The 27,924-nt window shown below is 40.6% G+C and overlaps 1 protein-coding gene and 2 long non-coding RNA genes across 3 annotated transcripts; all 3 read left to right on the forward strand.

Annotated features, from left to right (window-relative positions):
* Positions 1-4,497: 4,497 nt before the first annotated feature.
* LOC133744950 (cytochrome P450 736A117-like) lies at positions 4,498-7,701 on the forward strand. The gene is made up of 3 exons (XM_062172971.1): positions 4,498-4,650; positions 6,176-6,994; positions 7,078-7,701. Exons 1-3 carry the CDS (start codon positions 4,498-4,500, stop codon positions 7,699-7,701), a joined length of 1,596 nt encoding a protein of 531 aa, XP_062028955.1.
* Positions 7,702-12,657: 4,956 nt separating this feature from the next.
* LOC133746485 (uncharacterized) lies at positions 12,658-14,253 on the forward strand. The gene is made up of 5 exons (XR_009864187.1): positions 12,658-12,826; positions 12,915-13,110; positions 13,276-13,487; positions 13,820-14,090; positions 14,195-14,253. It is a non-coding gene; the product is annotated as an uncharacterized LOC133746485 (long non-coding RNA).
* A 6-nt stretch (positions 14,254-14,259) lies between these two features.
* Positions 14,260-16,929, forward strand: LOC133746484 (uncharacterized). The gene is made up of 6 exons (XR_009864186.1): positions 14,260-14,500; positions 14,839-14,917; positions 15,492-15,620; positions 15,978-16,048; positions 16,244-16,443; positions 16,611-16,929. It is a non-coding gene; the product is annotated as an uncharacterized LOC133746484 (long non-coding RNA).
* The last annotated feature ends 10,995 nt before the right edge of the window (positions 16,930-27,924 follow it).

The raw sequence follows: 27,924 nt of genomic DNA on the forward strand, positions 1-27,924 counted from the left end.
CAAAATTATTTAAGAAAAAAGAAATGCAAAATAAATTAAACATCCTACAAAGTCAAAGTAAAATATAGAAAGAAAAAAAATGTGAGACATTTATTAGAAGGGCAGACATAGAAAAAATAGAATTAGTTATTCAATGTAATAAATATTGAGTTTAAAGTGGTAGTGGAATCCACATGTCATTTGTTGAGTGGGGAAGGTTGAAATGGAAAGATAGAAGAGGAAGGTAGTTAGCATTCCTCACATTTCAAAACTGTAAGGTCTAGAATTGAATTGTGCATGTGGCCTGAAGCAATATCGCTAGCAGACTGAATACGTCCAAAAACTAGCCTGCACACCCCAACTACAATAATAATTCTATTGTCATATTTGGCCTTGTTTCTAGCATGCCAAAGGAACCAAAGCACTCAAGTGAAGCATGCCACCCATAATTCCTTTAAACTGAAGATGTCTTTCTAACTTAAGTTGGTTGGACTCCTGGGAATCATTTGTTGTTTCTACGTTCCCCCGGTTCAGCTCTGATCAGAACCCATTGGTCATGTCGATTGTTTTCAAAGTATTTTGGAGACGGTCAAAGTCTTTTCCGGTTTCATAAGATGTGCCTTGAACATAAGGATTTTTATCTGTTAAGAACGTACTGTTAGGATTTGGGAATCTACTAGTACTTATGGCTGCACTTTGACAGTTCTTCAACATAAGTTGCAGGTGGTCTTGATGAAGTCTCTTTGATCTTGGAATTGAGAAAAATTTGGTGATGTTAATAGAAAGGTTGATGTTAGTCTTGCTGAGCTTGAAGCGTTACAATTATACAATATTGCTACTTCAGGCCGGAGGTTCAGATGTTGAATTCATTAAGGAAATTGAGTTGCCGGCGAACTTGGCTGAATCCATGAAGGTGCTTGCATGAGTCTTTTTTGAGAGAGAAGTCAAGATTGCGTTGGTTATTTGAAATTGACCGTAATTTTTTTTTTTTGCATGCAATGTGTAAGATCTGGAAAGCTATATAATCAATTGATTGTGTCACGGAGGGTGATCAGGTATTTGATGATCTTGTTTCTATTCAAAATCATGTTGTACGTGGAATACAAAATTAGGAAATAGCAGCGGCTTTCCGGTCTATTTTGGAATAATGAGTCACCTAGCCCTTTTTTTTTTTTTTTGAGTAAAGGGGTTTGGAACCCAGTCAGGCTGGGGGGCCACCTAGCCCTCTTTAAAATATTGAGATGTATAAAATACCGTTCGCAATTAAAAAGATTCTACAGGATGTACGTTAACATAAAACATGCACACATTTACAACTTCTAGAACAACTAATTACTAAACAAGAACCTTATTAATTTGGGTATTGTGTTGGACTACAAAGTTGTAAATAATTATCGTCGTATTGGACTGTCTTACCATTACTTCTCTTCTAAAACAATTAGCAGACCCAAAACGCTATGAAGCAAATTTCTGGTTTCGTTTACTTAGTCCTTAGTCAAGTTTTAAGAATGTAGCAGCGAGTCTCAGTTTCTCACCCACGTACCCATGTTTGAAGTTTGAACTCATCAAAGAGTTCATGCTATAACATTAGTTTTTAAGTGAAGAGATCGATAGAGGAGACCGGAGGCGTATAGTTTCCTTGAAAAATAGTTATTAACTTGAAGTCTACCATCCAGTTCACCATTTGAATCTGTACGTACCCAAGTTAATTAATGACCATATATGAGCTTAAAAGTCTTCTTCTGAAAAAAGAAAACTAATTGAAAAAGTCTTGGTGATCTGGAAAAAAGTAGGCGTAAGATTTTTGGTTGCGTACGTATGATCTATCTAATCTACAATTTCTTAATCACATGGTTACCTTTGAGGATGGATATTTTTGGAACAAATTTATGAGCTTGCTCGTTTTGCGCTGTTCGTCAGTGTGGAGTTGTTTTGTGAACAATTTTTTATTAAACCTTCATAACATATCTTGGTCAGAATCCACTCTTTTCTCTTTTCCCTTTTCTCTTGCGCTGTTCGGCAAGTAAAAACAAAAAATTTCAACTGTTTAAGCCTACATCCTTCATACTACACCTAGCTAGCTACCTCGTCTCCTCACACTCCTGGTGAAATAAGGAAAACCCAAGCTATAAAATAGTGTGAGAAAAGTATATGATACATTATAGCTATATCAAGTTATCAACATAATATGAGAAATTTCTCATGAAAAAGAGAGATGGTGTGGCAGATCGATGTTAGCAAAGGTATTTTTCTTCAACAAATTAATAGGCTTCCTCTTCTATCCTTGCGTCCTCGGCATAACAAGTTCGTTGTTTTGGTGTTTGGGATGGGATGGGAACCTATTACAGCTGACCAAGTATAAGAACCTTATTTCAGTTGACCAAGTATGAGATCCTTATTTCAGTTGATCATGGATGGGATCCAAATTATATATAAATATGCGGGAAAAATTCACCAATGGTGTCTGGACACTTAGGGGACTTTCAGAATGATACCTGAACTTACAAAGTTATCAATGTGATACCTGGACTCATTTTTTCGTATCAACATCGTACCTATGACCAATTTCCGTAACGGCTCCGTGACGGAAATTGGCCGCAGGTATCACATTGATACGAAAAAATGAGTTCAGGTATCACATTGATAACTTTATAAGTTCAGGTATCATTCTGAAAGTCTCTAAGTGTCCAGACACCGTTGGTGAACTTTTCCCAATTTTGCACGTGCGATGCACGTGAGTCACTTAATGAAGACAAAAGGACCGATTTACCCTCAAATTCTTTCTTTTCTTTTCTTTTCTTTATTCTTCTTTCTTTCTTTCTTTCTTTCTTTCTTTCTTTCTTTCTTTCTTTCTTCTTCTTCTTTTTTGGTTTCTTCTTCCCCTGATTTGAATCATCAAGATTCAAATCATCTTGCTCGTCCGATTCCCACCGCCGATCGCCTATCAAACACCGCCGTTGCGTCTCAATCCACCTTCATGCACCACCACCACTCTCGTTCTCTCCTCCGACCCCCTTTTATACACCATTGATCAGAAACTCAGACCCCGCCAGCCCTCCACTCTCAAATCACAGCTCTAATCCCACCCCTCCATCCTCTCCTTCGTTCCCGACATGCAACACCACCTCCACACCATCCTCACCTGCAAGTTCATCGGTTTAGCCAACAACTTCGGCCTCTAGCCCAACTTCGATCAGAGGCAATTTTAGGCAGACAAAGATTAACAACTTCGGACTCCACACCATCCTCACCTGCAAAAAAATTCGAGCTGTTCTTATTCACCAGCTTCGCCACTCCGCTGCTACCCACCATTGTGCCTCGCCGATTAGTAGACAAAGAACTCGGAGCCTCCACCATCGAGAAATTGAGGCTCACGTTCTGCGTGTCCTGCGCGGCGGACATCGGCATCGTCGGAGAAAATGTTGTATGAACATAAATTTAGTTTGGGTTCCACGGTGGCAGCTAGTCGAGCTCGTTGATTACGGCCTTGGCTTTCTTGATTAGCCAATCGACGACCTTGCTAGGCTGGTCGTATCCAAGCCAGTCCTGCATGTCGTAGAATTGAATGGCGGTGTGGGCGACGAGCCTGATGCTGCGGTCCCTGGGGCCTTTGGTGGTACAAACCTTGCTGTGGCGGTCCTTCCGGCCGGTGGTCCTTAGAATGTGACCTTGAGCCTCCACGATTTTGCTAGCGGTGGAGGAAGAAGCAGTCCTTATCCCCAAACCCAATCGAGAAGCAGCGGAGGACGACGTTGTTGTGCGGTGGTGGAGGTTGTTGTGGTCAAGTCATTGGCGACGGCGGCGGGGATAAACTCGGAGTGAGCGGTGAAGCCTCAATGCACAATTTCAATTTGCTATAGGATTTGAAGTTGGGGGAACCAGAAACATCTGTGGTGCATGAAGGTGGATTCAGACGCAGCGACGGTGTTTGATCGGCGATCGGCGGTGGGAATCGGACGAGCAAGATGATTTGAATCTTGATTATTCAAATCAGGGGAAGAAGAAACCAGAAGAGAAGAAGAAGAAAGAAAGAAAGAAAGGAAAGAAAGAAGAATAAAGAAAAAAAGAAAAGAAAGAAAGAATTTGAGGGTAAATCGGTCCTTTTGTCTTCATTAAGTGACTCACGTGCATCGCACGTGCAAAATTGGGAAAAATTCACCAACGGTGTCTGGACACTTAGGGACTTTCAGAATGATACCTGAACTTACAAAAATATCAATGTGATACCTGGACTCATTTTTTCGTATCAATGTGATACCTACGGCCAATTTCCGTCACGGAGCCGTTACGGAAATTGGTCATAGGTACGATGTTGATACGAAAAAATGAATCCAGGTATCACATTGATAACTTTGTAAGTTCAGGTATCATTCTGAAAGTCCCCTAAGTGTCCAGACACCGTTGGTGAATTTTTCCCTAAATATGCCCGACTTTTTGTCAAGTAGCTGCTGTTTTTGCCATTTCATTATTTAAGCACAGCATGAGTGAAGAAACACATACATAATCTTCCTGATGAAAATGGCGGAGCAGCTGAGTGAAATCTTTTCCCTGCAACCTTTTCCCATCACATTAGTACTAGTTTTACCCATTTTCTTCACCCTCTTTTTACACAGATGGTCCTTATTCTCAGTTACTACAAAAAACTCTCCACCTTCTCCACCAAAGCTCCTTGTGCTCAGACAACTTCTGAAAAGAGAAAAATTCAGGTACCGTCCCCAAACTATGCTGCCAAGGCCAATTTGATACCCGAACTCTCAAAAGTATCAATGTGATACCCAAAGACCTAAATTGGTATCAACGTGATACTTCCGTCAAAATTTTCTAACGGCGTCGTCTGTTTGCTGACGTGGCAAGCACGTGGGTCCCAAAAAAAAGTGAAATGACAAATTTACCCTTTTTTTTTTTAGAAAAATTCATCTACCGTCCCCAAACTATTTTGCCAAGGCCAATTTGATACCCGAACTCTCAAAAGTATCAATGTGATACCCAAAGACCTAAATTGGTATCAACGTGATTCCTTCTTCTTATTCTGGGATCTTCTTCTTCTTCTTCTTCTTAGGGTTTCGCGGCGCCAAGCAGCTTGGGGCTGAAGCTTCCAATCGAACCCGATACCGGTCGAAGAACCTGCTGGTGCTGAGATGATCAACGACCCGTCCGCGTAAATTGGGGCCGTCGAGCTGTTGGGCGAGACGAGGCGTTCAGCCGGAAGGTACCGTGAGAGAGTGACCGTCGAGGCGGAGTATGTACGGTCTCCGAATGGAAGGCGGTCCAGTTCTAGGGATGCCATTTTAGCTATTCTTCTTCTTCTTCTCTCTCCTCCTCTCTCTCTCTCCTCTCCTTCTCCTTCGCCCAAACCATCACTAACGCCTCCGAGATGGATTTCTAGCAGGAATTGGAGAGGATCTCGGCGGCATTAGTGATGGTTTGGGCGGAGGAGAAGGAGAGGAGAGAGAAGAAGAAGAAGAAGAATAGCTAAAATGGCATCCCTAGAACTGGACCGCCTTCCATTCGAAGACCTTACATACTCCGCCTCGTCGGCCACTCTCTCACGGTACCTTCCGGCTGAACGCCTCGTCTCGCTCAACAACTCGGCGGCCCCAATTTACGCCGACTGGTCGTTGATCATCTCAGCACCAGCAGGTTCTTCGACCGATATCGGGTTCGATTGGAAGCTTCAGCCCCAAGCTGCTTGGCGCCGCGAAACCCTAAGAAGAAGAAGAAGAAGAAAATCCCAGAAGAAGAAGGCAGAAAATGAAATGAAAAGAAAAGGAAAAAAATGAATTAGCAAAAAAAAAAAAAGGTAAATTAGTCATTTCACTTTTTTTGGGACCTACGTGCTTGCCACGTCAGCAAACATACGGCGCTGTCAGAAATTTTGGACGGAGGTATCACGTTGATACCAATTTAGGTCTTTGGGTATCACATTGATACTTTTGAGAGTTTGGGCATCAAATTGGTCTTGGCAAAATAGTTTGGGGACGATAGATGAATTTTTCTAAAAAAAAAAAATGTAAATTGGTCATTTCACTTTTTTTTTTGACTCACGTGCTTGCCACGTCAGCAAACAGACGGCGCCGTCTGAAAATTTTGACGGAAGTATCACGTTGATACCAATTTAGGTGTTTGGGTATCACATTGATACTTTTGAGAGTTCGGGTATCAAATTGGCCTTGGCAAAATAGTTTGGGGACGGAAGCTGAATTTTTCTCTTCTGAAAATAGGCTCAAACCCTCATCGCTCCCTACAAAACCTAGCTCAACGCTATGGCTCTGATCTCATGCTCCTCTATTTGGGAACTGCCCCACTGGTTCTTGTATCGTCTGCTGAGGCTGCCCGCGAGATTATGAAAACCAATGATCTCGAATTCTCCAATAGACCCAAGTCTGTCATCTTCCAGAAGCTTCTCTGCAATTACAAAGACGTCGCCATGGCACCTTACGGTGAGTACTGGAGGCAGGTGAAGAGTATATGTGTTGTAAATCTCTTGAGCAGCAAAAGGGTTCGCTCTTTTCGTGCTGTGAGAGAAGAGGAAACAAAACTCATGATCAACAAAATTAATGAATCATCGGGAGAAGTCATGAACTTAAGAGAAATGTTTGTGATGTTTACCAGTGATGTTATTTGTAGAGTGACAATGGGGAGGAAGTACAGTACTAGTGTTGTAGGGGAAGGTGGTAATACGATTTTGTTTAAGGAGCTATTGTGGGAGTTTACGGAGTTATTGAGGAGTCTCTATATTGGAGACTATATTCCATGGCTTGCTTGGTTGAGCCGTGTTAATGGTTTGGAAGCTAAATTAGACAAGGTGGCTAAGCAGTTCGATGACTTCTTAGATAGAGTGATTCAAGATCGAGTAGATCATCGTTCAAAGACCAGTGGAAGTAGTGGCCATGTGAATCATGCTGATCCAAATAAGGAGGACGAAAAGGATTTTGTGGACGTTTTGCTCGAGATTCAAGAAGGAAACTTGTCTGGTTTACTTATTGATAGAGTTAGTATAAAGGCTCTCATATTGGTAAGTAAAACTAACACACACACCCTACCTCTTATTGGTTTCCCCTTTTGATCATAGATTTACTTGCATATATGTTTTTGTAGGATATGTTTGGTGGTGGCACTGATAGCACATATTTTGTCATAGAGTGGACGATGGCAGAGCTTTTAAGGCATCCAAGGGTAATGAAAAAATTGCAAAGTGAGGTCAGGGAGTTGGCGGAAAAAAAAACAAACATAACCGAGGATGATTTGATTGAAATGAACTACTTGAAGGCCGTGATCAAGGAGACCCTTCGCTTACACCCTCCATTTCCTGTACTATCTCGGATGTCCGGCCAAGATGTGGAAATAAAGGGTTACAAAATTAAAGCCAACACACGCATTGTTGTGAATATGTGGCAAATTGGAAGAGATCCCAAGTCATACAACAAACCAGAGGAGTACGAGCCAGAAAGGTTCTTGAATAAGAATAGTGGAGTAAGTTATAAAGGAAATGACTTCCGGTTGATTCCATTTGGAGCTGGCAGGAGGGTCTGTCCTGGAATTCAGTTTGCCATGGCTGTTAATGAGATTGCTTTAGCAAATTTGGTGCACAAGTTTGATTGGGCATTGCCTGGCGGAGCAACCGGGGATGATTTAGACATGACTGAATCCACTGGCATGCCAACACATCGAAAGCATCCTTTGAAAGCCGTGGCTATTCCATACCTAGCTAACTACGGATAGACTCATAAAACATTTCAAGAAAATCAAACTTTTTATATACCAGTACTAATTTCCATATGTTTGTTAATACCGGCTGCATGACTTTTTTTTTTTTTTTTTTTTGACTTTGTCAATGGGAACCCAAAAGCTTCCTAGGCCCAAGATAAACCCCTTCGGCGCATGTGAAATACTCCAACTACTGTGCATTGCAGCACAGTGCCTGGCCACTTTGACAGCTTCGGGGTTCAAACCTAGGTTGGGGAGCACACCCAGCTAGGCAAGAACCACTAGGCCACTTGCAGGTGCATGTTTTATCCTATTACTTATTTGTAATATACTAGTGAAATACTCCGTGCGATGCTGGCGGGGTTTGATTTTTTTTTCCGTAGTCAATATTTACATATTTCAAAAGCTGGTGTTTAACCAATATCGTATATTTACAAATTTTAGAGTCCTATATTTTAAGCAAAAGCCACCATACTAACCAGGCTTGTCTATTTATATTTTTCAGAAAATGGCTATTCTAACCGACTTTGTTTGTTTATATGTTGGTTACAAAAATAGTTATGGAAGTCTCTTTGGTCTTAGGGTTTTGCAAAATTCTTTTCTAAAGGAGAGGGCAAGAGGGTTGGGGACGATACCATGTACGCCCTTTCTGTTTCTTATCTCCACCCAGTTTGAAAAGTCCAAAGAGAGCAGACTTGCCGCGCGGCTTCTATTTTAGTTGTAAACCCCAACCACAATGGAACGAGCATTTTCGGGGACTAGCCCGCCTCTGCCTTCTTTACCAGACATGTCAGGAAGCCACCTGGTAGTTTGAAATCTTTAATTAGGCTTAACAATCATAACTAGATTTAAATACAATTAAATATAAGCAACACTAGAAATTGTTCACACCCTATGGGTGTACGTGGAGAAGTGGGTGGTCACCCGTCTAGAAGTGGGTCGTTAGTTTCTGAAAATAATAAATTTTCTTATTAATTACTTATTTAAGTTTTGGCTTTTTTATTTTTGACAATTAGAAAGATGCATAAAGTTATTGTTCAAGTAAACCCTAATTTGTGTTTGGCCCAAACTCTAGGTTACTTGACCTAGTGGTAATAGGGTTAAATTAGAAGGATCTAGATTCTTATTCAATGTACGATTACTTTCCTTGTATGATTGAGATTCTATGCATTGTAATCCTCTATATAAAGAGGCCCCTATTATCAATGAGAATACACAGCAAATTCCTCTCAAATTCAGTTTCTCTACAACACGTTATCAGCACGAAGCCCTAACCCTGAAACATATAGCCAAACCTTGATTCAAGAAGCTAAAAACCTTGAATCCGAATACAAAAACTTGAAGCCTTTTCTGCCTCCACCTCACACATTGAAGAACTCAATCCCAGGAGTCCAGAACTGGCGGCCTCACCCCAAGAACCGGCCGGAAACCCACCGAACCGGCCACCGGAAGCTCCATACAACTCGCAGCAAATATTCCACCGGTTCACCATCTTCCGGACCTCAGATTTCCACGAAATTTTGTCCAAAGAAGCTCATCCACCAGACGATTTCGGAACCAGAAGAATTATAGCAAAAACCGGCAAAAACATTGCTGAACCGGCCGACTGAAAGTCCGACAGAAAAACCGGCAGAAGGAAAAGAAAAGAAAAAAAAAAAAGGGAGGAAGGAGAACCTGTGCAGCCTAGGCCCAGTAGCAGGAAGAAGCCCAGAAGCAGAAGGGGTCCAGCCCGAGCCACGTCATCAGGCCACATCATCATCCACGCAGGCACACAGTCATTGTCCCTCTGCCTGCCACGTCAGCACCTCCGGTCAACATCGGTCAACGCCAGTCAACCCTCAGGTCAATGCCGGTCAACCTTTTTCGGCCGACTTCCGGCCATTTTCCGGCGACTTTTTCCGGCCAAATTTTCCGACGACTTATTTCAAGGTATTTTTTACTAAACGTTCCCGTTTTTTAGAGTTTTTAAATTCAATTTCTCTTCTTTTCTCGGGGACTTTCAACCTCCCTTCTTCTACCCCCCTTTCTTCTTCATAGGGGAGACCAAAAGCCGAACTGTGGGGGTTCGTGCTCACTCCAAACTTGGAGCTTGTAGAGTCCTCCAAACTTAAGAGTTTGTTGAGAAGAAAACGATCGACCACACACATCATTGTTTCGATCTAATCCAACCCCTCTTGGAATCGAATTTCTTGGAAGTGACTACGGTCGGAAATTCCTAATTTCTTGGAAGCGACTACGGTCGGAAATTCCTAATTTCTTGGAAGCGACTACGCTCAGAAATTTTATATGTTTTCGTGGTAGCCTTTCACGCTCCGAAACTAACCCTAATTTCTTGTTCTCTTTCAGGATGAGTAACCTGAACAAATTGGACTTTGCTCCATTGGGAACAACTGGCTCTGAATATCACAGGTGGGTTCGTGATGTCCGCCAGCATCTCAAGGTCGATGGAATCCTGTATACGATTCTCGAGCCTAGCCAGGACGTGCTAACTGTTGAGCAAGCTCAAGCTTTGGAAGCAAATAGAGCAGCCTTAGAGGCAAATAAGGTGAAAGCCATCATCCTAATGACTCGTCATATGGATGATTCGCTCCAGTACGAGTGTATGAATGAAGAAGACCCCAGAAGGCTGTGGGTCTCACTCGAAGAAAGATTTGGCACCGTCCGTGACTCCCTGCTTCCTGACCTAGAAGTGAGATGGCATAGCCTCCGCTTCTGTGATTTCAAGTCAGTTCTTGACTATAACTCGGAAGCACTTCGCATTAAATCCTTAATGGAATTCTGTGGTAAAGAGATCACAAATGCGATGTTGCTTGAGAAGACTCTCTCTACCTTCCCCGTTTCTGCATTGATGGTTGCTAAGAACTATCGAATCGATATTGCTGCAAGACGGATCACAAGGTTTCATGAGCTCATTGGAACTATGAATGTCGCTGAAAAGCATGACAACATCCTTGTGAAGAACTATAATTCGAGATCCGTGGAAATAGAGCATATTCCGGAATCCAATTATAATCGCGCCCCTAAGAGAAGGCGCCAAGAGCGAAACCCTAACCTTAGGGATACTTCTGGACGTTCTGGTCCATATAATCGCTCTACTTGGGAAGGTAACCACCAATATAGGCGAACACGGAACCGAAGAGGTCAACGTGGAAAAAGAGAGGGAGGCAACGCCTCTGGCCATGTTGGTGGCGCCACCAACACTAAGAGCCATCTAAATTACACTTTCAAAGCGCCTCAATCAATGGAGTTTGAGCAAAGAGATGTATGTTCTCGATGTGGAGTGTCTGATCATTGGGCACACATTTGTAGAGCTCGTGAAGAAATTGTCACCGCCTACAAAGCATATTGTGAAGCAAGAGAAGCTCACTATGTGGAACAAGAAGATCAAGAAGATGATCTAGAGTAAAGGGTTGAAGACTACAAATTTGGCTGGGATCAATAGATCGCCAATTCTGTTTAAGTCTTTATTTTCCAAGAGATGTAATAGGCAATTGCCACACTATGTAGTAAATGCTATTGGTTTAGTTTTTCTTCACATAGGCTCATCCAAAATGAGTGTGATGTCTAGGAAGGTTTTGAGATAAGTGGTACTTAAGCGAGCTTTGCTCCACCGACATCTCTCTACTCACCTGGTCATATTTATTTTGGAGTTACCGAAAGAAGTCAAACGACTACCATTGTTTGGCATTAGCTAGCATTTTGGATTTGATTTTCTTTGGTCAAAGAGACAATGATGTAACTCCGTTGGCTTATGAATAAAATTTCGAGTTCTTTTCATTATGACTCCATTTTTGATTCTGAGCATATGACTTTTGTGACTATGATGGCTGGGCCATCAGTATTAATTCAAGGCCATGGAATAGCCCAAGTTCCACTTGCCAAATGGCACCTTAATTACTGTCACAGAAACTCTCTACGCTCCTAGGGCCAATCGCACCTATAAATAGCCAACGGATTCCATGCGAAAACGCATATAGAGAACGGAAATGAGTTCCTTTGCAATACCTTTAATGATTGCGAACAAAGGCGCATCTTAGAGAAGTTTATGTGTCTCTCTAGTGGACTCTATGTCACTATTCGAGCTATTAATCCAATAAAAGTTATGAGAGAAGATCTCTTGGATTTAGACACATATTGGCTTTGTCACGACAGTATAGGTCATCCTAGTCATGATATGATGATCCGTCTACGAAAGACTTCACATGGACATCTTTTCTCTCGAGCGAAATGAAGCATGAATCAAAAGTTGATTCCTGGACTAAGTGTGACCGACGCTGCTGCCTAGGGCACTGCCTCCGTCCACCACCAGCTTAGGGCTGGCGTAGTCCTTATCCATGACGCCATGGATGGCGTCCATCATGGTGATGGCGCCCCAGGTGATGATGCAATCACCAACTTGCTTCAAAATAGCGTTTCAGACGCTCAGGCCCAATCAAAATTCTCATTGGTTGCTTCTAAAGCCTCTCGCTCGTTTTACAAAGCCCGTTCCTTAGGGAAACTAGGACTGAGACCGTCCTATGCAAAGGATATGACAATACTCATTCTGTTCTTACATAGAATTCGTATGGATTCTGTGGACTGATTCAACCAACTTGCGGACGTTTAACTATCTCATAATGTTGGTTTACACGTAAACACGCTGGTCACGTGTTGTGCCATCACTACTAGAAATCTGTTCATTTACATCACCACTATTAAATCGGTCGGAATTGCCCGCGATGTAAAAAAAACATATAAACATCGGCTTATGAAATATCGATTTCTATTGTGGTTATAAACATCGGTCGTTAAATTAACCGATGTGTAAACTTTCGTTCAAAATTTTTGAAAAAAACACGGAGGGACTAAGTTAAAAAGTTTGAGAAACGCGGGGTCCAAAATTTTAATTCCTCCAACACTTAGTCATTTTGTCTGAAACTTTCGAACCCTAATTGATAAACTCTCACTGCCTCCTTCTTCGCGTTCCCGACCTCAGCTCCTTCTCCAATTAACCTGACCCGCGCCCCCGACCACAGCTCCTTCTCCGACCTGACCCGGGGCCCCGACCTCAGCTCAGAGCCTGGAGCTCATTCTTCGTCCTGACCTCGAGCTCATTCTCCGACCTAAGCCACCTCAAGCCTTTTCTCCGACCACCACCAGCGTATGTTCTCTCTCTTCTCTCCACCACCATTACTGATTTTGTCTCTCTTCTAATATGACACTGCTCCGGTGAGCCCGCTGTTAAACAGGTCCGGTTTCGAATTTGATTTCTTCTAGTTGAGGGATTCAAGTTGATTTTGCTTCCGCCCGAAACCCTATTCAACTCTTCCCGTGATTTGGTAATTTCTTTCCGATTGGCAAATCTCTCTTTTCTAACTTTGTTTCCGACTTTCCAGGTTGCCCAAGCGAAGAAGCCCATCATTGCTCCTCCTCCCAAAAGCCAGTGTGAGTCAATTTGCCTCATTCCTATTTGAATTTTGAATTTGGATTTGTTTTATATTTATTGTTGCTTCAATCCAGTTTTCTACTTTTCATATCCCTCAGATCCAATTCCTCTTCTTTTCGATTTTGACCTAACTTTTTTGGTTTTCTGAAATTTTTATTTTTTAGGGATTTTGATTTATGATGCGATTGCTTTTAAAATTGTTGCAATATGGGGACCAAGAGGGATTTCAGCACTGCGATTCTCGAACAGAAGAAGGCAGTAAATCTCCTTGTCGTCGATGAAGCCATCAACGATGACAACTCCGTCGTCACTGTCCACCCTGAGACCATGGAGAAGCTCTAGCTAGCTCTTTAGGGGCGACACAATCCTCATCAAGGTGCGATTTTGATGTGTTTTTGTTGGTTTATTTGGAATATTGTTGAAGAAAATTGATGGAATTTTGCTTAATTAGGTTTTGGGTAGTGAGTGAAGGATGGATTTATAGTTGGGTTGATGGGTTTTAGGTGTTTTGTTTGAGATCTGGTGACTGGGTGTATTTGGGTGTCCGGAAGTTGGGATTTTCTGCTGGCTCTGAACCCCTGTACTATTTTTTAATTGTCTTAATCACCTTGTTTAAGTTGCACTCTTGTGATTCCTAATTCTGACATTGCATTGGATGATAGAAAGATAGGGTGGACGGTCATTAATGCTAAAATGTGAATTATGCAGGATGTCTCAAAGAGTGTGACAAAACTTGCCGTGAGAGAATCCCGAGCTCAGGATTTGAGGAATGAAATTCTCACCTCTAAAAAGTGACAAGGTTCTGAGCAAGAAGCCCCCTACTCCTCACCTGCGAGTTGTGGCTGATTATCTGTTGGATGCAACAACTAAAGAAGCCAACAAGAGAGTTAAGCTTGCGAGAGCTGCAATGGGTAACAACAACCCTGGTTGCCGTGGATTCAAGAAAGATAAGGACCGCCTTAAGTCTCTCAGTGCTCAGGTATACTTTAGCTTCCTTTTTGTACTTATTTCTTCATGATTATACTTCATGTTGGTAGGCAGAGACCAGAAGTTGCTAATTGATTTGTTATAATCTAATGCTAGGGACCCAAGAAAGGAAGATGGGAAAGAAAAGATGGCAGTGACAACCATAAGCAAAAAAGGCAAAAGACTTAATTTATCTATTTATCTCATCCATGTGTTGTATAGACAGAGGGTTTATTAGCCACCTCCCAATTTGTTTCAATCCTTAGTGTTGGTATTTGGCTTTAAAGTAGCTCATGTATCATTCATTGATTAACTACAGAAACAAAGGTGAGATACAAAACAATGAGACAGAAATGATCATATAATCATCCTCATGTGGACGGACTACTTGCGTCAAATGGTGGCGGCAAGCAGAGAAGATTGGTATGTTAGTTGTATGATACTCATTTTTAGCTATTCAGTTTCTGTTCTTGTATTTTACAAATCATGGTAATGAATTTATAGAAAGAATTTTTAGATACTCCGATCGTTTTTTTTTTTCTGGCATTCACTTCTGGTCAGGATTTGTATTCAGGCACCACGAATCATAGACTAATTGGACTGTTTGTTTATGACTGGATGTTTTATCCTCTGGTTCAACAGTTCTAGTACTTGTGTCCCTTGGTTCAATTTCTACTAGTATATGCTATAACTTTCTAGTCACTAGCATTGTTTATAAACCCCAAGTCCTGGTTTTGCCTCATTAAATTTATATGTTGCAGAAATTAAAGGCTAGAATTTTCTTTAAAAGAATTATTGGCACTGTTGTGCGATCTATGCAAGCGGATCAAAAGGAGCAAGGTTGGTATCTTTATGTTTTTCCTTAGAATAGAATACGTACTGCATATCTTTCTTGTAGAATTTGATCGTTTCTAATTTTTATACTTTTATAGCCAAGTTACTTGCATGCATCTAAAACAATCAAAATATGTTGTCGTATTATTAAGTTTTCAGAGGATCATCATTATTTCTTTTCTATATAAAGAATTTCCATAGTTGTTTTATTCAGTTTATCTCCCTGATACTCTCTCTCTCTCTCTCTATATATATATATATATATATATATATATTATATATATATATACTCTGTCTTCAACTGTTTCTTTGAGCTGATGGATAGTAAAGATAATACTAGAGTGCAGAACAAGATAGAAACTAATTAAAATGCCCTTTACAATATCATTTTGTGTTGCTAATATATATCACTAGTCACTGCACCATCAAACTGTTCAATCTGAGAAAGGGGTTAATGGAGACTTTAATTTTAGGAGTGGGCAGACTAGTATAACAAGACTTAATTAAGTGATGACATCATTTTTCTGCCCTTACGTATCTAGATTTTCACTGTATTATGAAAGTTGGATTTATTTTACAGTTTGCCGTGTCTACTATGCCTAAGATGTATGCGGGACACATGTATACCTGATAAGAAGATGCTTAAAGATCCAAGGAGGCTGTATGCACCTGGCCGTCTCTATCATATTGTTGAGAGAAAGCCTTGCAGGTGTTGTTCCTTTGAAATAAACGTTGGCAAATATCTGCTTGATTAAATCCAGAAACTTAGATTTCAATTCATAAGAACAAGATTCCATTGCTGTTCTCGCACCTGTCATTATATAGTGTCTGTATATTCAGTTGTAACCTAACATATAGTATTATAAATGCATTTCTATTAGGGATGTTATACAATGCCACTCGTGTCAGTGGGATAGATTTAAAGTATATGATAATAAGGCTTTTGCCTTTAGCAATGGTTCTCAGTGCTGCTATGCTATGCTTTGAATGCCTCTTTTTTCTTTTTTGGTTTTGCTTGATATTTGTCTGAGGGTTTGTAAATGTTTATTTTGCTTGAACTTGACAGATCAAAGTTTCAAACTTTGCACTTATTAGTGCATTTATGACGGAGTTGGAAGCTGAACACCTGTTATCCAGGTTTATATGTGATCCTTTTATTGGAAATTCTACATGATTTTCAGATTATTTGAGTACTTATTTTATCAAGTGTTGCTGGACAGATTTCAGTCTAGATTGTGTTCAGATGCTCATCAATAATATCTACATTTGTAGGATTTTGATGTATGCTGCAGATAAGTGACACATGACCTTGTTTCTGCAATTTGTATGCAGAACGTTAGAGTCAACTAGCTGTCAGTCTGCTGATCAGGTGGAAGCAACATTAGTTAACAAAGGAGTCAGAGTAATATCCGAAGAATCAACCTGTTGGTGTTGTGCTTGTGCGGGCGTGGCTGGCCAGAGATAGCTAATACATGGGAACCCTTGGAGAATCTCCAATCTGTCTCTGATGTTATAGAAGCATTTGAAAAAAGGTATTATTTTGTTTCTGTTTCTGTTTTACGTTCCAGTTACTTCCAAGTCTTTATATTGCCAGTGTTGGCCTCTATAGATAGTCCATAGGGTTTCCACACTAATTATCTTCATTAGCTTGTTTACCCAATCACTGTGCCTTATGTGTTGCATGTTTATATATTTCTAGTGGGCGGTAAAGACGCGGAAATCATATAGCCAAAATCAAATTGACGAGGTGTGCATTGAAGTGGCTGATTATATACAGAGTTTGATGTAGGACTGTGACTGCCAAGATGTTTTTTGAGTAAGGCTAGCTAGTTTTGGCTTTGAAGCAAACCTTGGTGTGGAACTTTTGTACATTGTTGCTCATATGTTTCCAAGCTAGCTTTTGTAAGTTTAGGGGTTTATTTTCTGAATTATGTTGAATCATGAATTTGGAAAGAAAATTAATGGAAAGCCCCTAATTTTGGATGATGAGAAATGCACTTTTTTTCCCAGCAATAGCTAAATGCAAACTTTTCACATCATGCTTGTCAAAATGAAGTGAAGTATATTAAAGCATAATAAAACAGTAATGCCAAGGAAAACGAAGTCAGTTGAGAGATTAGAAATCAGTATCAAAAATGAAATCGATGTCCTATGATTATCAATATATCGAATTGTAACTCAAAACCGATGTAATCAAAACTACTGCACATCGATTTCTAATCACCAAACCGTAATCTATTATGAACATACAAATCACCTACAATGGAGCAAACCGATGTGTGGTCAAAAGGTGAACATCGGTTTTACGAACAAACAATACTCATGGGAACTGATGTCTACAAGTGTACTGGACATCACTTCTGGAATAGAAATCGATGCAAATGTTCAAGTAGGTATTGTTCGACATATACTTTTTTAAGCATAAAATGTGAAAATATGAAGAATTAGACATACCTAACATACAAAAATATGATGATTATAACGATTATACATCGATTTGTTTTTTAGAATCGATGTTGGTTGTTGTCTGGGACATCGGTTGAAAACGCGCTTATACTGATGTCTATACTTTTCTCTACACCCACTAAGACATCGGTCGAAAATTAGTTTAACATCGGTCCAGAACCGATGTCTATGAACAAAATTCTAGTAGTGCATTGTCCACTTGTAATGCTGCTTATGCTACACTCCTAGCAAATATCATATGATAACGGGCTCACTCCCCGGATCATCCTATTTCGTCAATTGGACTTGACGATGCTAGAGAGTTTACATCGAAGACTTTCGATGGTTATTGCAATGGGACTGATGTTGGACATCATATTCCCATGTACACACCCAAATGGTCTTGCGGAAACGACTACGATGGTAGTCCAGACATTGGTAATGCGCACCAATCTCCTTATAATTCGCTTGGGGTGATGCAATATCGCATGCAGCTATGCTAATTCGTCTACAACCCACCACCACTCAATGTATCTCTGCGTTACAGCTAGTGACTGGGTACAAGTATTGTACTTATGCATCTTTGAGTGTGCCATTTATGTGCCAATTGCGCCGCCACAACGCTTTATGATGGGTCCTTACAGACGAATAGGCAACTACGTTGGATTTGAGATTCCAACAATCGTCCGCCACTTAATGCCCTTGCTAGGCGATCTCCTTACCGCTAGATTTGCGGATGTCACTTTGATGAGACAGTCTTCTTGTCGTTAGGGGGAGATAAGAACACGAATGTTCAACAGGAACGACAGGAATTGTCGTAGTCTGTCCCCACTATGTCTCATTTCGATCCCTGTTAAAGTGACGAGATCACACAAATATGCTGCAAACATGCCTGCAAGGATGGAGGTCCCTACGAGAGGACGTAACGCCACCCTACACAGAGGTAGGCATGGCGCCAACGCCATAGAGAGTGGCACTCTGGCGTTACAGGCCATGGCCCCAGCTAGGATGCATGGGAGGCCCGTGGGTTTCGAATGATACTTTGGCACACTCCAATCCTTTGATCATCGACACTCAAAATCCGTCTCATGAGTATCTTCCGGGTTATGGTTATCTTTGGGGGACGCCTCAACGTCAGAACCTATTCCTGAGAATATAGAGCTCTATGAAACTTACACTAGTGTACATGAGACGTGGGATAGAAACTCCATCGTAATGATGATGTAGTTGCGCATGCGCATGAGTTTGTTGAGTCAGATGATATCGAACCACGCTCCGTTGATGAGTGAATGCCAACGTAGAGAGATTTGGCCTAAATGGAAAGATGCGATCCAGGTTAAGATGGATTCTCTAACGAAGAGGAAGGTTTTCTGAGCTAGTGATGCCAACACCTCCTGACATAAAACCTATTGACTAATGGGTCTTCGTTAGAAAGCATAGTGAGAAAAAGAGATGGTAATCTCGCCTTATGGCGCAAGGCTTCTCATAAAACGCCCTGGAATCGACTACGATGAGACATATTCTCTCGTAATGGATGTCATTACACTCCACTACCCTGTCAGTTTGGTAGTTTCCGAATAACTGAACATGCAGCTTACAAATGTGGTCACTACGTATCTCTATAGGGATCTAGATACGGAATATACATGAAGGTTCATGGTGAACTTCATTTACCCAAGTCAAGTGGCTCTAGACCACGGGGCACGTTTTACAAAGAGGTTGAAACGCTCACTAAGATGACTACTTGATTGGGAAGGGATATGCCCACGCGTTTTCCATAACAAGTTTCGGATTCTATCGCGGTTGATGTTGGACATGATCTTCATTAGAAGCCCTTAAAGAGTTAAGGGAAACCGCTGAACACTAGAAATCCGAGTTTGAGATGAAGGATTTTGGGAGAACACGATTATGTCTTGGTTTGGAACTTGAGCATCGTGTTGATAGATGCTTAGGCATTTTGACAAGGTCAAACCTTCAAGCACCCCCATGATCGTCCGTAGTCTTGATCCTAAAAAGGATCCTCTTCGTCCAAAGGATGATGACGAAGATGTGCTAGAGGCAGGAGTGCTTTACTTAGTACAATAGGCGCATTATTGTACTTAGCTCAATGCACAAGACCGGACATCTCATTTGCCATGAACTTGTTAGCTAAGGTATAGCTCTGCGTCAGCGCGACACCATTGGATTGGTGTAAAATATATCTTTCGATACTAGATGTACGACTGATATGGGCATGCTTTATCCCTATAGAGAGATGATAGATTCAGACCCATCACACACCAGGAACGCCGCCAACACTGGCCTGCGTCCTCTATCCCCATCCCAAAACGATATGTGTTTTGGAAGGTTTTGCTGATGTTGGGTATGTCTCTGACCCACACAAAGGTCATTCCCAAACTGGTTAAGTGTTCACCATGGGTAAAGACTGCGATATCTTAGAGGTCTACAGAATAGACCCTAGTCGCTATATCTTCGGACCATGCAGAGACTATTGCTCTTCACGAAGAGATTCATGAATGTATATGGATTGGATCCATAATTACGCACGTTCGAACAATTGTGGTTTGAAGTCTACCACAGATGAGCCTACGAGCATATAGGATAATGCTGCTTGGTTTGAAGCAAAGGCTACATCAAAAGCGACAACACCAAGGATAATCAGCAACAACAGACTCTCCTCAAGATCAAAATGAACTAGGTTCGATCTGAGGACAGTGTGGCAGACTTGCTCACTAAGTCATTGCCTAAATTCCACTTTCGAGAAACATGTTGGTAGCATCGTTTACGGAAGTTATCCGAACTCCCATGACCGTAGTCATCAGGGGGAGATGCAGACATCAGGGGAAGATGTCTACATGTATGGTCTCGAAATGTGAAGGGTGTGTTGTGCTCTTTTTCCCCTTCGACCGAGGTTATTTTTGTCCCACTGGGTTTTTGTTACTCGGCAAGGTTTTTAACGAGGCAACGAGAGAAGCACCGCGTTTGGGCAACACAAGGGGGGGTGTTCAAGTAAACCCTAATTTGTGTTTGGCCCAAACTCTAGGTTACTTGACCTAGTGGTAATATGGTTAAATTAGAAGGATCTAGATTCTTATTCAATGTACGATTACTTTCCTTGTATGATTGAGATTCTATGCATTGTAATCCTCTATATAAAGAGGCCCCTATTATCAATGAGAATACACAGCAAATTCCTCTCAAATTCAGTTTCTCTACAACAGTTATTTAATTTTTTAGGGATATAAAAGTAAAAAAGTTTAGTTATGGTGAGCAAGCCCTCTTCTCTCAAAATATAGTACAAACTATACTTCTCTCTTCTCCTCTTGATAATTATTTTTTGTTTTTTGTTTTTTGTTTTGTTTTGTTTTTTGTTTTTTTTTCATAATTTTGCTTTAGTAATTAAGTGATATCTCTATTTGTGCTCCAATTTTCATGTATGTAAATGATACATATTTAGAGCAACTCCAACAGCTTCCCCATATTTTGATTTTTCTCTACTTTAGGGAAAAATGAGCCTCTTTTGCTCCAACAGATTTCCTATAACTTTCCCTATTTTAGAAAAAGTGAGGAAAGATAAAATCAAATTCCCTATATTTACAGCAATCTCTAAAAATTTAAGGAAGAATATGGAGATTTTAGAGATTGCTATAAAATAGGGAATCTGTTGGAGTTGGAGAAGAAATATATGCTAAAGTTTTGACTTTTGCTTTCCTATTATACAAAAATTATAGGGAAGCTGTTGGAGTTGCTCTTAAGAGCTTATAACTCCAATTAAAATATAAGTGTTTAAGGGAATCGAAATTGGAAGAGAAATTGTTGTGGTCTTTCATTGATAATAGGGGTCTCTTTATATAGAGGATTACAAACATAGAATCAGAGTCTTACAAGGAAACGTAATCGTACAATTAATTGGAGATCTATATATGAAGATATCTCCGCAAACATAGAATCAGAGTCTTACAAGGAAACGTAATCATACAATTAATTGGATATCTATGAAGATATCTCCGAAAATATCTGTGAGACTAACCCTATTACAACTTAGATAAGTAACTAGAGTTTGGACCAGACACACAATTCAGATATACTTGAACAATAAGAAAATTTTCTTTGAAAACCAATTGGAAAAAAGTTTATTAACAATTTTGCCTTACCTAAGAAAGATTTCTGGATCCGTCTAGAGTAAGTAAATGGTTTATAGATTCTGGTTTATATCATTGAGATAAAGAATAAGTGGAGAGGTCCATGTTTTCTTCTTAAATAAAACAAATCGTACAATCTCATATGTATTATTAAGTCGAAGCGAAAACAAAACTGCATGTTCTGTCCATTGTACTATATGACCTTTATTATTAATTCTATTCACCGCCCCAACTGTTCTATATATATGAAGCTTCAAGCATACAGCTTCTAGTACAGGTTTCTTCCCTGAAAACCCAGGCCTGGGGGTTTCAAACCCACAACAGTTTCATGTAGTAGTAGGTTTACTACAAACTCAGCATATATATCTTATCTTAGAAATATTGGAACTGAATAAGATGGTCATTAATTTGTTTCTATACTTAGCAACTCTGTGTGTGTGTATTTCTGCACTAGGTGGATATGTCAAGTGTATGAAATATCTTTCGAAGGAAATTAATCAAAGATATTACCCCCTCCATGCACTGTCAGTGCATTGAAGTTATTCTTGATGTGTTCTTCTGTTCTTGTACTGGTCTGATCACCATAAACTTTTGGATCTAGCATGCTTGTTGGTGGAAATTCCTATATTTTACAACCAAATGTTAGTAAAGAAGAAAACATTATTGCTACTTTTGGCTTTTAAAGAAGGGAGGAAATAAATTTGACACCCTTCCAACTCTTGTTTGTTTTAGGCCCAATATAAGTGCAAAAAGATCACGCAAGTCTAGGGAGGATTCAGTGCAACGACGTGCATTTGCACCGACATAATGAATGGTTAAATTATATTAAATACACTCTTAGGTTATTAATAAAAATATTAATTATAAATATCAAGAGTTGAGATCATCTTATAAGTGTTGGGTCATTTGCACTGTCGGTGCATAGAATAATTAATGTTGACTAGGTTCGCTCCAGCTAGCATTTCTCTAGCAAACTCTGCTGGTCAAAACCATTGTAACATCATAATTAGAGAAGACATTAAATACGTACTCTTATGATATTTTAGGACTACAAAGTAAACTTTAGAAGTAAACTTTAGAAGATCGTTCTAACTTTGACGATCAATAGCTTTCGACACTTACCGACCTAGCACTTTCGCTCTGCTAGTTTATCGTGGACAGCCGTCGACGACAATTCTTCATGCCTCGGCCTGTTCCTTTCATGGGGATCTCCTCAAGCTTCGGCCTCCTCATTCTCTTGGTTGCATTTGTTGCTTCCAAGCTCTTCAATGGTTTGCTGCTCGAAAGCGATGAAGGTCGTCAAATGTGGTTGGTTCGACGTTGCCAATGACTTCGGGCTTCGGTGGGACGGAAAGAGTTGGTGATGACAGTTATTGGGAAGGGTGGGATCCAGGTAGGCCGGATCTGTTGTCTCTCATCCATGGTGGTTCCAAGTGGTCGTCTTCACTTTGTGGCGACGACAGTGTTTCGTGGTCGATGAGGGCGGACTTGCTTATCCTCCGGTCGGGTCTGACGGGGTTGGGTATTCCCCTACTTCTATCGCCGACGATCGATCCAGGGGATTTGGAACAGGATTTGGTGGATCTGGGGTGCACGGGGTTGAACCCGGGTGGTGATGGCGGTGTCCTCTTGGTCATGGAGGGTGGCGAAGTGGTGACTGGCCTTGGGATCGGCGGCAGAAGAGTATCTGGCGGCGGCGGCTATTCTGGTAGTAGCAGGCTTGCTAGGGTTACTAGGGTTCTTTCGAGCCGGGCTGGAGATTGGGCCTTCCTTCTATGGGCTTGGGTCTATTTAGTTAGGTGGGCCTGCGGGGATTGTTTAATTTTGGAAGGGATGGAAGGTGACTTGTCATCTTCCATTCCTAGCATTTAGTTTCTTTAATAGGTCGCAAACTTCACATTCTCTGAGAGTTCATTTTACTATTTTCTTCAGAGATTGTTGATCTTTGTTTGAAATAAATAGGGCTGGCTTGAAATACCATACCTGCCGAAACCAGCCGAACCGTTGCAGTCGGCGCCGACAGAGTTGGTTACCGAGGCTACGGTACGGTACTGCCGTACCGAACATATGTTCACGGCTCAGTAGTGGTAGTGCAAATTAGAGAGGTTCGGTATTACCGAACCGACCGGGTATGATGGGTTCTTATAATTTTTTAATAATTTTTATTAGTATGATGATATGGGCCGTTCATTTCTAGCAGCAATTAATCATAATCGTTGGATCTGAGTGGAGAGTGGGAAAACCTAAAGGGGTTGAGGTTCAGACCTCATTCTCGAAAGAAACAGCCGCTCTTCTCTCTCTCTCTCTCTCAGAGAACCCATGCCAGCCCCAATTTTTTGATTCTAGCCCCAATTATACAAAGATCTTTGCAAATCCAGTCCCAAAAACACAATCTAAGCAAGATGCGAAGCTCACCAACATAAATTTCAACCTAGATATCCTTTGATTTTTGAAATCCCCAAATCTTTCGAAAACCTAGATCAGTTGCTTGGTTGAAGCGGTTGTTCAGAGGCTTATATGGTGTTCAACTGGTGGTTCAGAGCACAACGGATTAGGCAAAATCTATCTCCTTTTAGTCTTGTCTAATTTGTAATTTTGTATGATAAAAAGGTAATCTATTAAGTGATTTTGTACAGGCCAAGATGGTGGGAAACAAATGCGTCTGAACTTTGATAGAGTGAAGTAAGTAATCTTCTTCGATGTCTCAATTAGTCTGTTTCATTTTTTGTGAATTGTTGTTGTGAAATGAACTTGAATTTAGTTCATTTCAAGTGTTCAAGTTAAAGCTCTGCCTTTTAATCTATTTGGGCTGCTCACTGATTCATTTTGCAATTTTTTTTGTTATGCTTGTTGCTATGTCAGGGGGACTATTCCAGTTCTGCATGAATTTCAGCAGTTGGGTTATAATAGGTGTATCAGAATTTTAGTGATATTTACACAGTGGGGATGTATCAATCTAGAGCTTGGATGTGTGTGGCCGTTTTGGCCGTGTGCTTGTGCTGGTCTGCACTACAAGCTGGAGCACAAGCGCAGAATATTACCAACCCCGCAAATGTCTTTGATTAGGTAAGTAAACTTGTATGTGATTGGTTGTGTTTTGATTATTTGAACTGTGATTATGTGTAAATGACTTACTTGCAGAAAGGTAATAATCTGAAAATATTAACTTACTTTGCGTATTTTGATATTTTCATCAACTTATTATTATATTGACTTTGCTGTTTTTATTCTTTTTGTGGTTTTTACTTTGAAGGAACTTCTGCACTGAGTTTGGGAGGTGTGAACTCTTCTACAACAACCGCTAATTGAAGATTTGGATGCTGCAAACCTCCAATTCAAAAATATAGCTGCTGTGTGGTTTTTGTTTAGTGATAGGAATCATCAAATCACAAGCAGAGTTTTGATTCTTTGAATATTTATAGTTCCTATTTGAAGTTATGTAATATTTATTTATTTAAGTAGTTTAGACTTAGAAATCAGTGACATATGATTTGTGAACTTGTAAATTATAATGTAGAACTGGAACATTATTAACTATAGGAGAAAAGCTGAGAGAAAAACATCAAGTCTGGAACTCACATCTCCATAAGAAAGTGAGGAATAGACTTGATGAAGAGGTATTTATTCAGAAAATTGCCGAGAGTTGAGTATTAAGTATTGGTAAAAACTGCCCAGAAAAAATAGGCTTAAAACAGGCTAGAATGAATAATTTGGCTGAAAAAATACCAATCAGTATTAGGCCTATTCATCTATTTCGGTTGGGCCTGAACCGAAACTAAACCGACCGAAAAATCGGTAACCGAAAGCTTCGGTATTGAGTTTTATTGGCACGGTAGTGGTACTGAGTTTGAGCATACCGACAGGATTCGGTTGGTAGTCGGCTCAGCCCAAAAAACATGGTAACCGTACCAAAGCCAGCCCTAGAAATAAAGGTGCTTTATCTTCCTTAAAAGGTGGGTGTACTTGGGGTGGCCTGGGGCTTGTTCTTGTCATAGAATAGGTGTTTAGGGTTCCCTAAGGAACGATTCTTTCTGTCGACCCCATAGGGGTGTTTCGTTTTTGTACTGCTTGCTGAATCTATATAATGGGCTGACCTCTTGTTCTCAAAAAAAAAAAAAAAACTTTAGAAACAAATAGAAAATATTGATAGTATCAAAACCATTGTAACATCATAATTAGAGAAGATATTAAATACTCTTATGATATTTTAGGACTATAAAGTAAACAGTAGAAACAAATAGAAAATATTGATAGTATCATAAGCATAAAAATTTGGAAAGGATGAATATCTTGCACCAGCTATAGTCACATTTGAACACAGAAGCAGCTGTAAAGATACAAAAGGAAATCATAAAGATGTATTACTGGTTTTAGCATTGTGCACATCCGCCTAAAATGACAGGACCTGCCCCAAATTCCACCCTGAAATCCGAGGTGACCTTGTGGGGCTCACTTTATGAATAACTCTACCAAAAATTCAGCAGAGTTAATCCTAAAAATGGACTACCCAAAACCTGTAAAAACACATTCACACTTCTAATAAACCATCCTTATTCTTCTATAGCCACCCTGCTCCCCAAATCACAACAACACAAAAACAACTGAAATCTGACAATACAACAATACACAAGTGTAACTTCCAAACTTAACAACATTTGTCCCATAGGTTATTAGAGCAATCTAAAAGACGAAAAAGAAATCAAGATACAAGTAGGTTCAATAGATAACCTACAATAAGGAATACAACAGCAGCAGATGCTATGCCTCGAATCCTACTATGCCGAACTAGCTACTTTGCAGATTGGGCATTTGAAACCGAAGAGCCCAGGGGAAAGTAGATAAAAACGTTAGCGTGAGTGGACAAAAATAAATAATTAAAAAGACTAGGGATTTATTTCCCACATTTATTCCTTCAAAAAATCCAATGCATGCAACATTTAAAAATTAAATATATTTCTCGCAAAACAAAAATTTGTGAGAACATTCCAGTCCCGTTGGTTAAAAAAAAATCGAACTAGCCCCGCTAGTCAAGTAACAGTAGAGTATGGGGAAGGAGTTATCACCATACAAATAAGGGAGCCTCCCATACTCTAGAACCTCCCAGGTATATAAATTTATTCTCAAAGTATATTAATCTTTCAGGGTAAAATCTGTCAAAATTTTTTATTTTTGTTAATAAAACCTCTTCTCTTAATAATAGTATAGATGAGACGGCGTCCGGCGGCTCCCGCGCCGAGCAGGGCCTTTGGTCTCGTCGGATTGCGGTGAGTGCAGCCGGGCGAGGAGTATTTTTTCAACGGAGCTCGGTGGCTTTTGCAAGATTGAGTCTCTCTAGGATCGTCGGGATTGGGGTTTCAGGTGGAAGGTCGGCGTCGGGTTCTCGATTGCAGCTTTGAGGCTATGGAGGTCGCGAGCACAGGTCCCATGGTTTGGGATGGTTTCGGTTTCCTCCAGATTTATTTCAAACTATGGTGGCGGCGTGAAGAGGGAGGTCGACGGCTTGGGGTGCTGCGGATCCGCATCCGAGGGGATTTGGGTTCGTGCTTCGGTACGTTGGGTCTCTCTCGGACTCTTGGTGCGTTATTGAGGTGGTGAAACGCTGGGGTGTGCTTGGACTGGTGGTGGCGGTTGTGGCAGGGGTGGCGATCGCGTTTTGCAGCGGTGCAGCGTCTGCCCTAGCAAAGGAGGTGGTGTCTGGGCCTGAGATGGGCTTTTCCCGTTTTGGACCCTGGCCTGACTTTTCTAATTGGGCTCAATAATTGCTTTTATGGTTTATGTTTTTTACTTTTCCAATAACTCCCTCTTTTGGGGGAAGATAGTGGGCTTCGGCCCAAGTTAGGTTGGCTAGGTTTTAGTCAGCATAAGTCTGCACGGTTATGGTTTCTTTTTACACCAAGTTAATGAATCTCCTGGAGTACCACAATTGAGTGCATTGACGAAGGGAGATTCAAGGTAGTTTTCTTAGTGTAAGCTGAGATTTGTAATTGTATAGGCTCTTGAATATTTGAGCGACAATGTACTAATGGATGGTACACTTTTTCCCTTACCTGCTTGACCACTGATGTAAGGTACATGCATATGGGGATTATTTGTAAGTGCCGTTCTGGCTTTGGGATTGAATGAAATCTCTATTAATCTGTCAAAAAAAAAAAGTATAGATGAGACGGTGAGACTGTTCATCAGACAGAAAAGTAATTCTTGTCAAAATCTAAGGGCAAAATCGATACAACACTGTTCATTTAAAGTAATGAACAGTATTTTGGGATTGGTCTTTTAGTATAAAGTATAATATAATATGAGTTTGGATTGAATTTCTATACATCAGGTAAGTCGTTTTGGAGTTAAGTAGTTTAAGAATATGAAAAAGTAGGGCTGCCACTTGGTTTGGTAATTACCAAACCGACCGAATACCAACCGATGTTTTAG

Source organism: Rosa rugosa, chromosome 4 (genome assembly GCF_958449725.1).
Source record: "Rosa rugosa chromosome 4, drRosRugo1.1, whole genome shotgun sequence".
Taxonomy (NCBI): Eukaryota; Viridiplantae; Streptophyta; class Magnoliopsida; order Rosales; family Rosaceae; genus Rosa; species Rosa rugosa.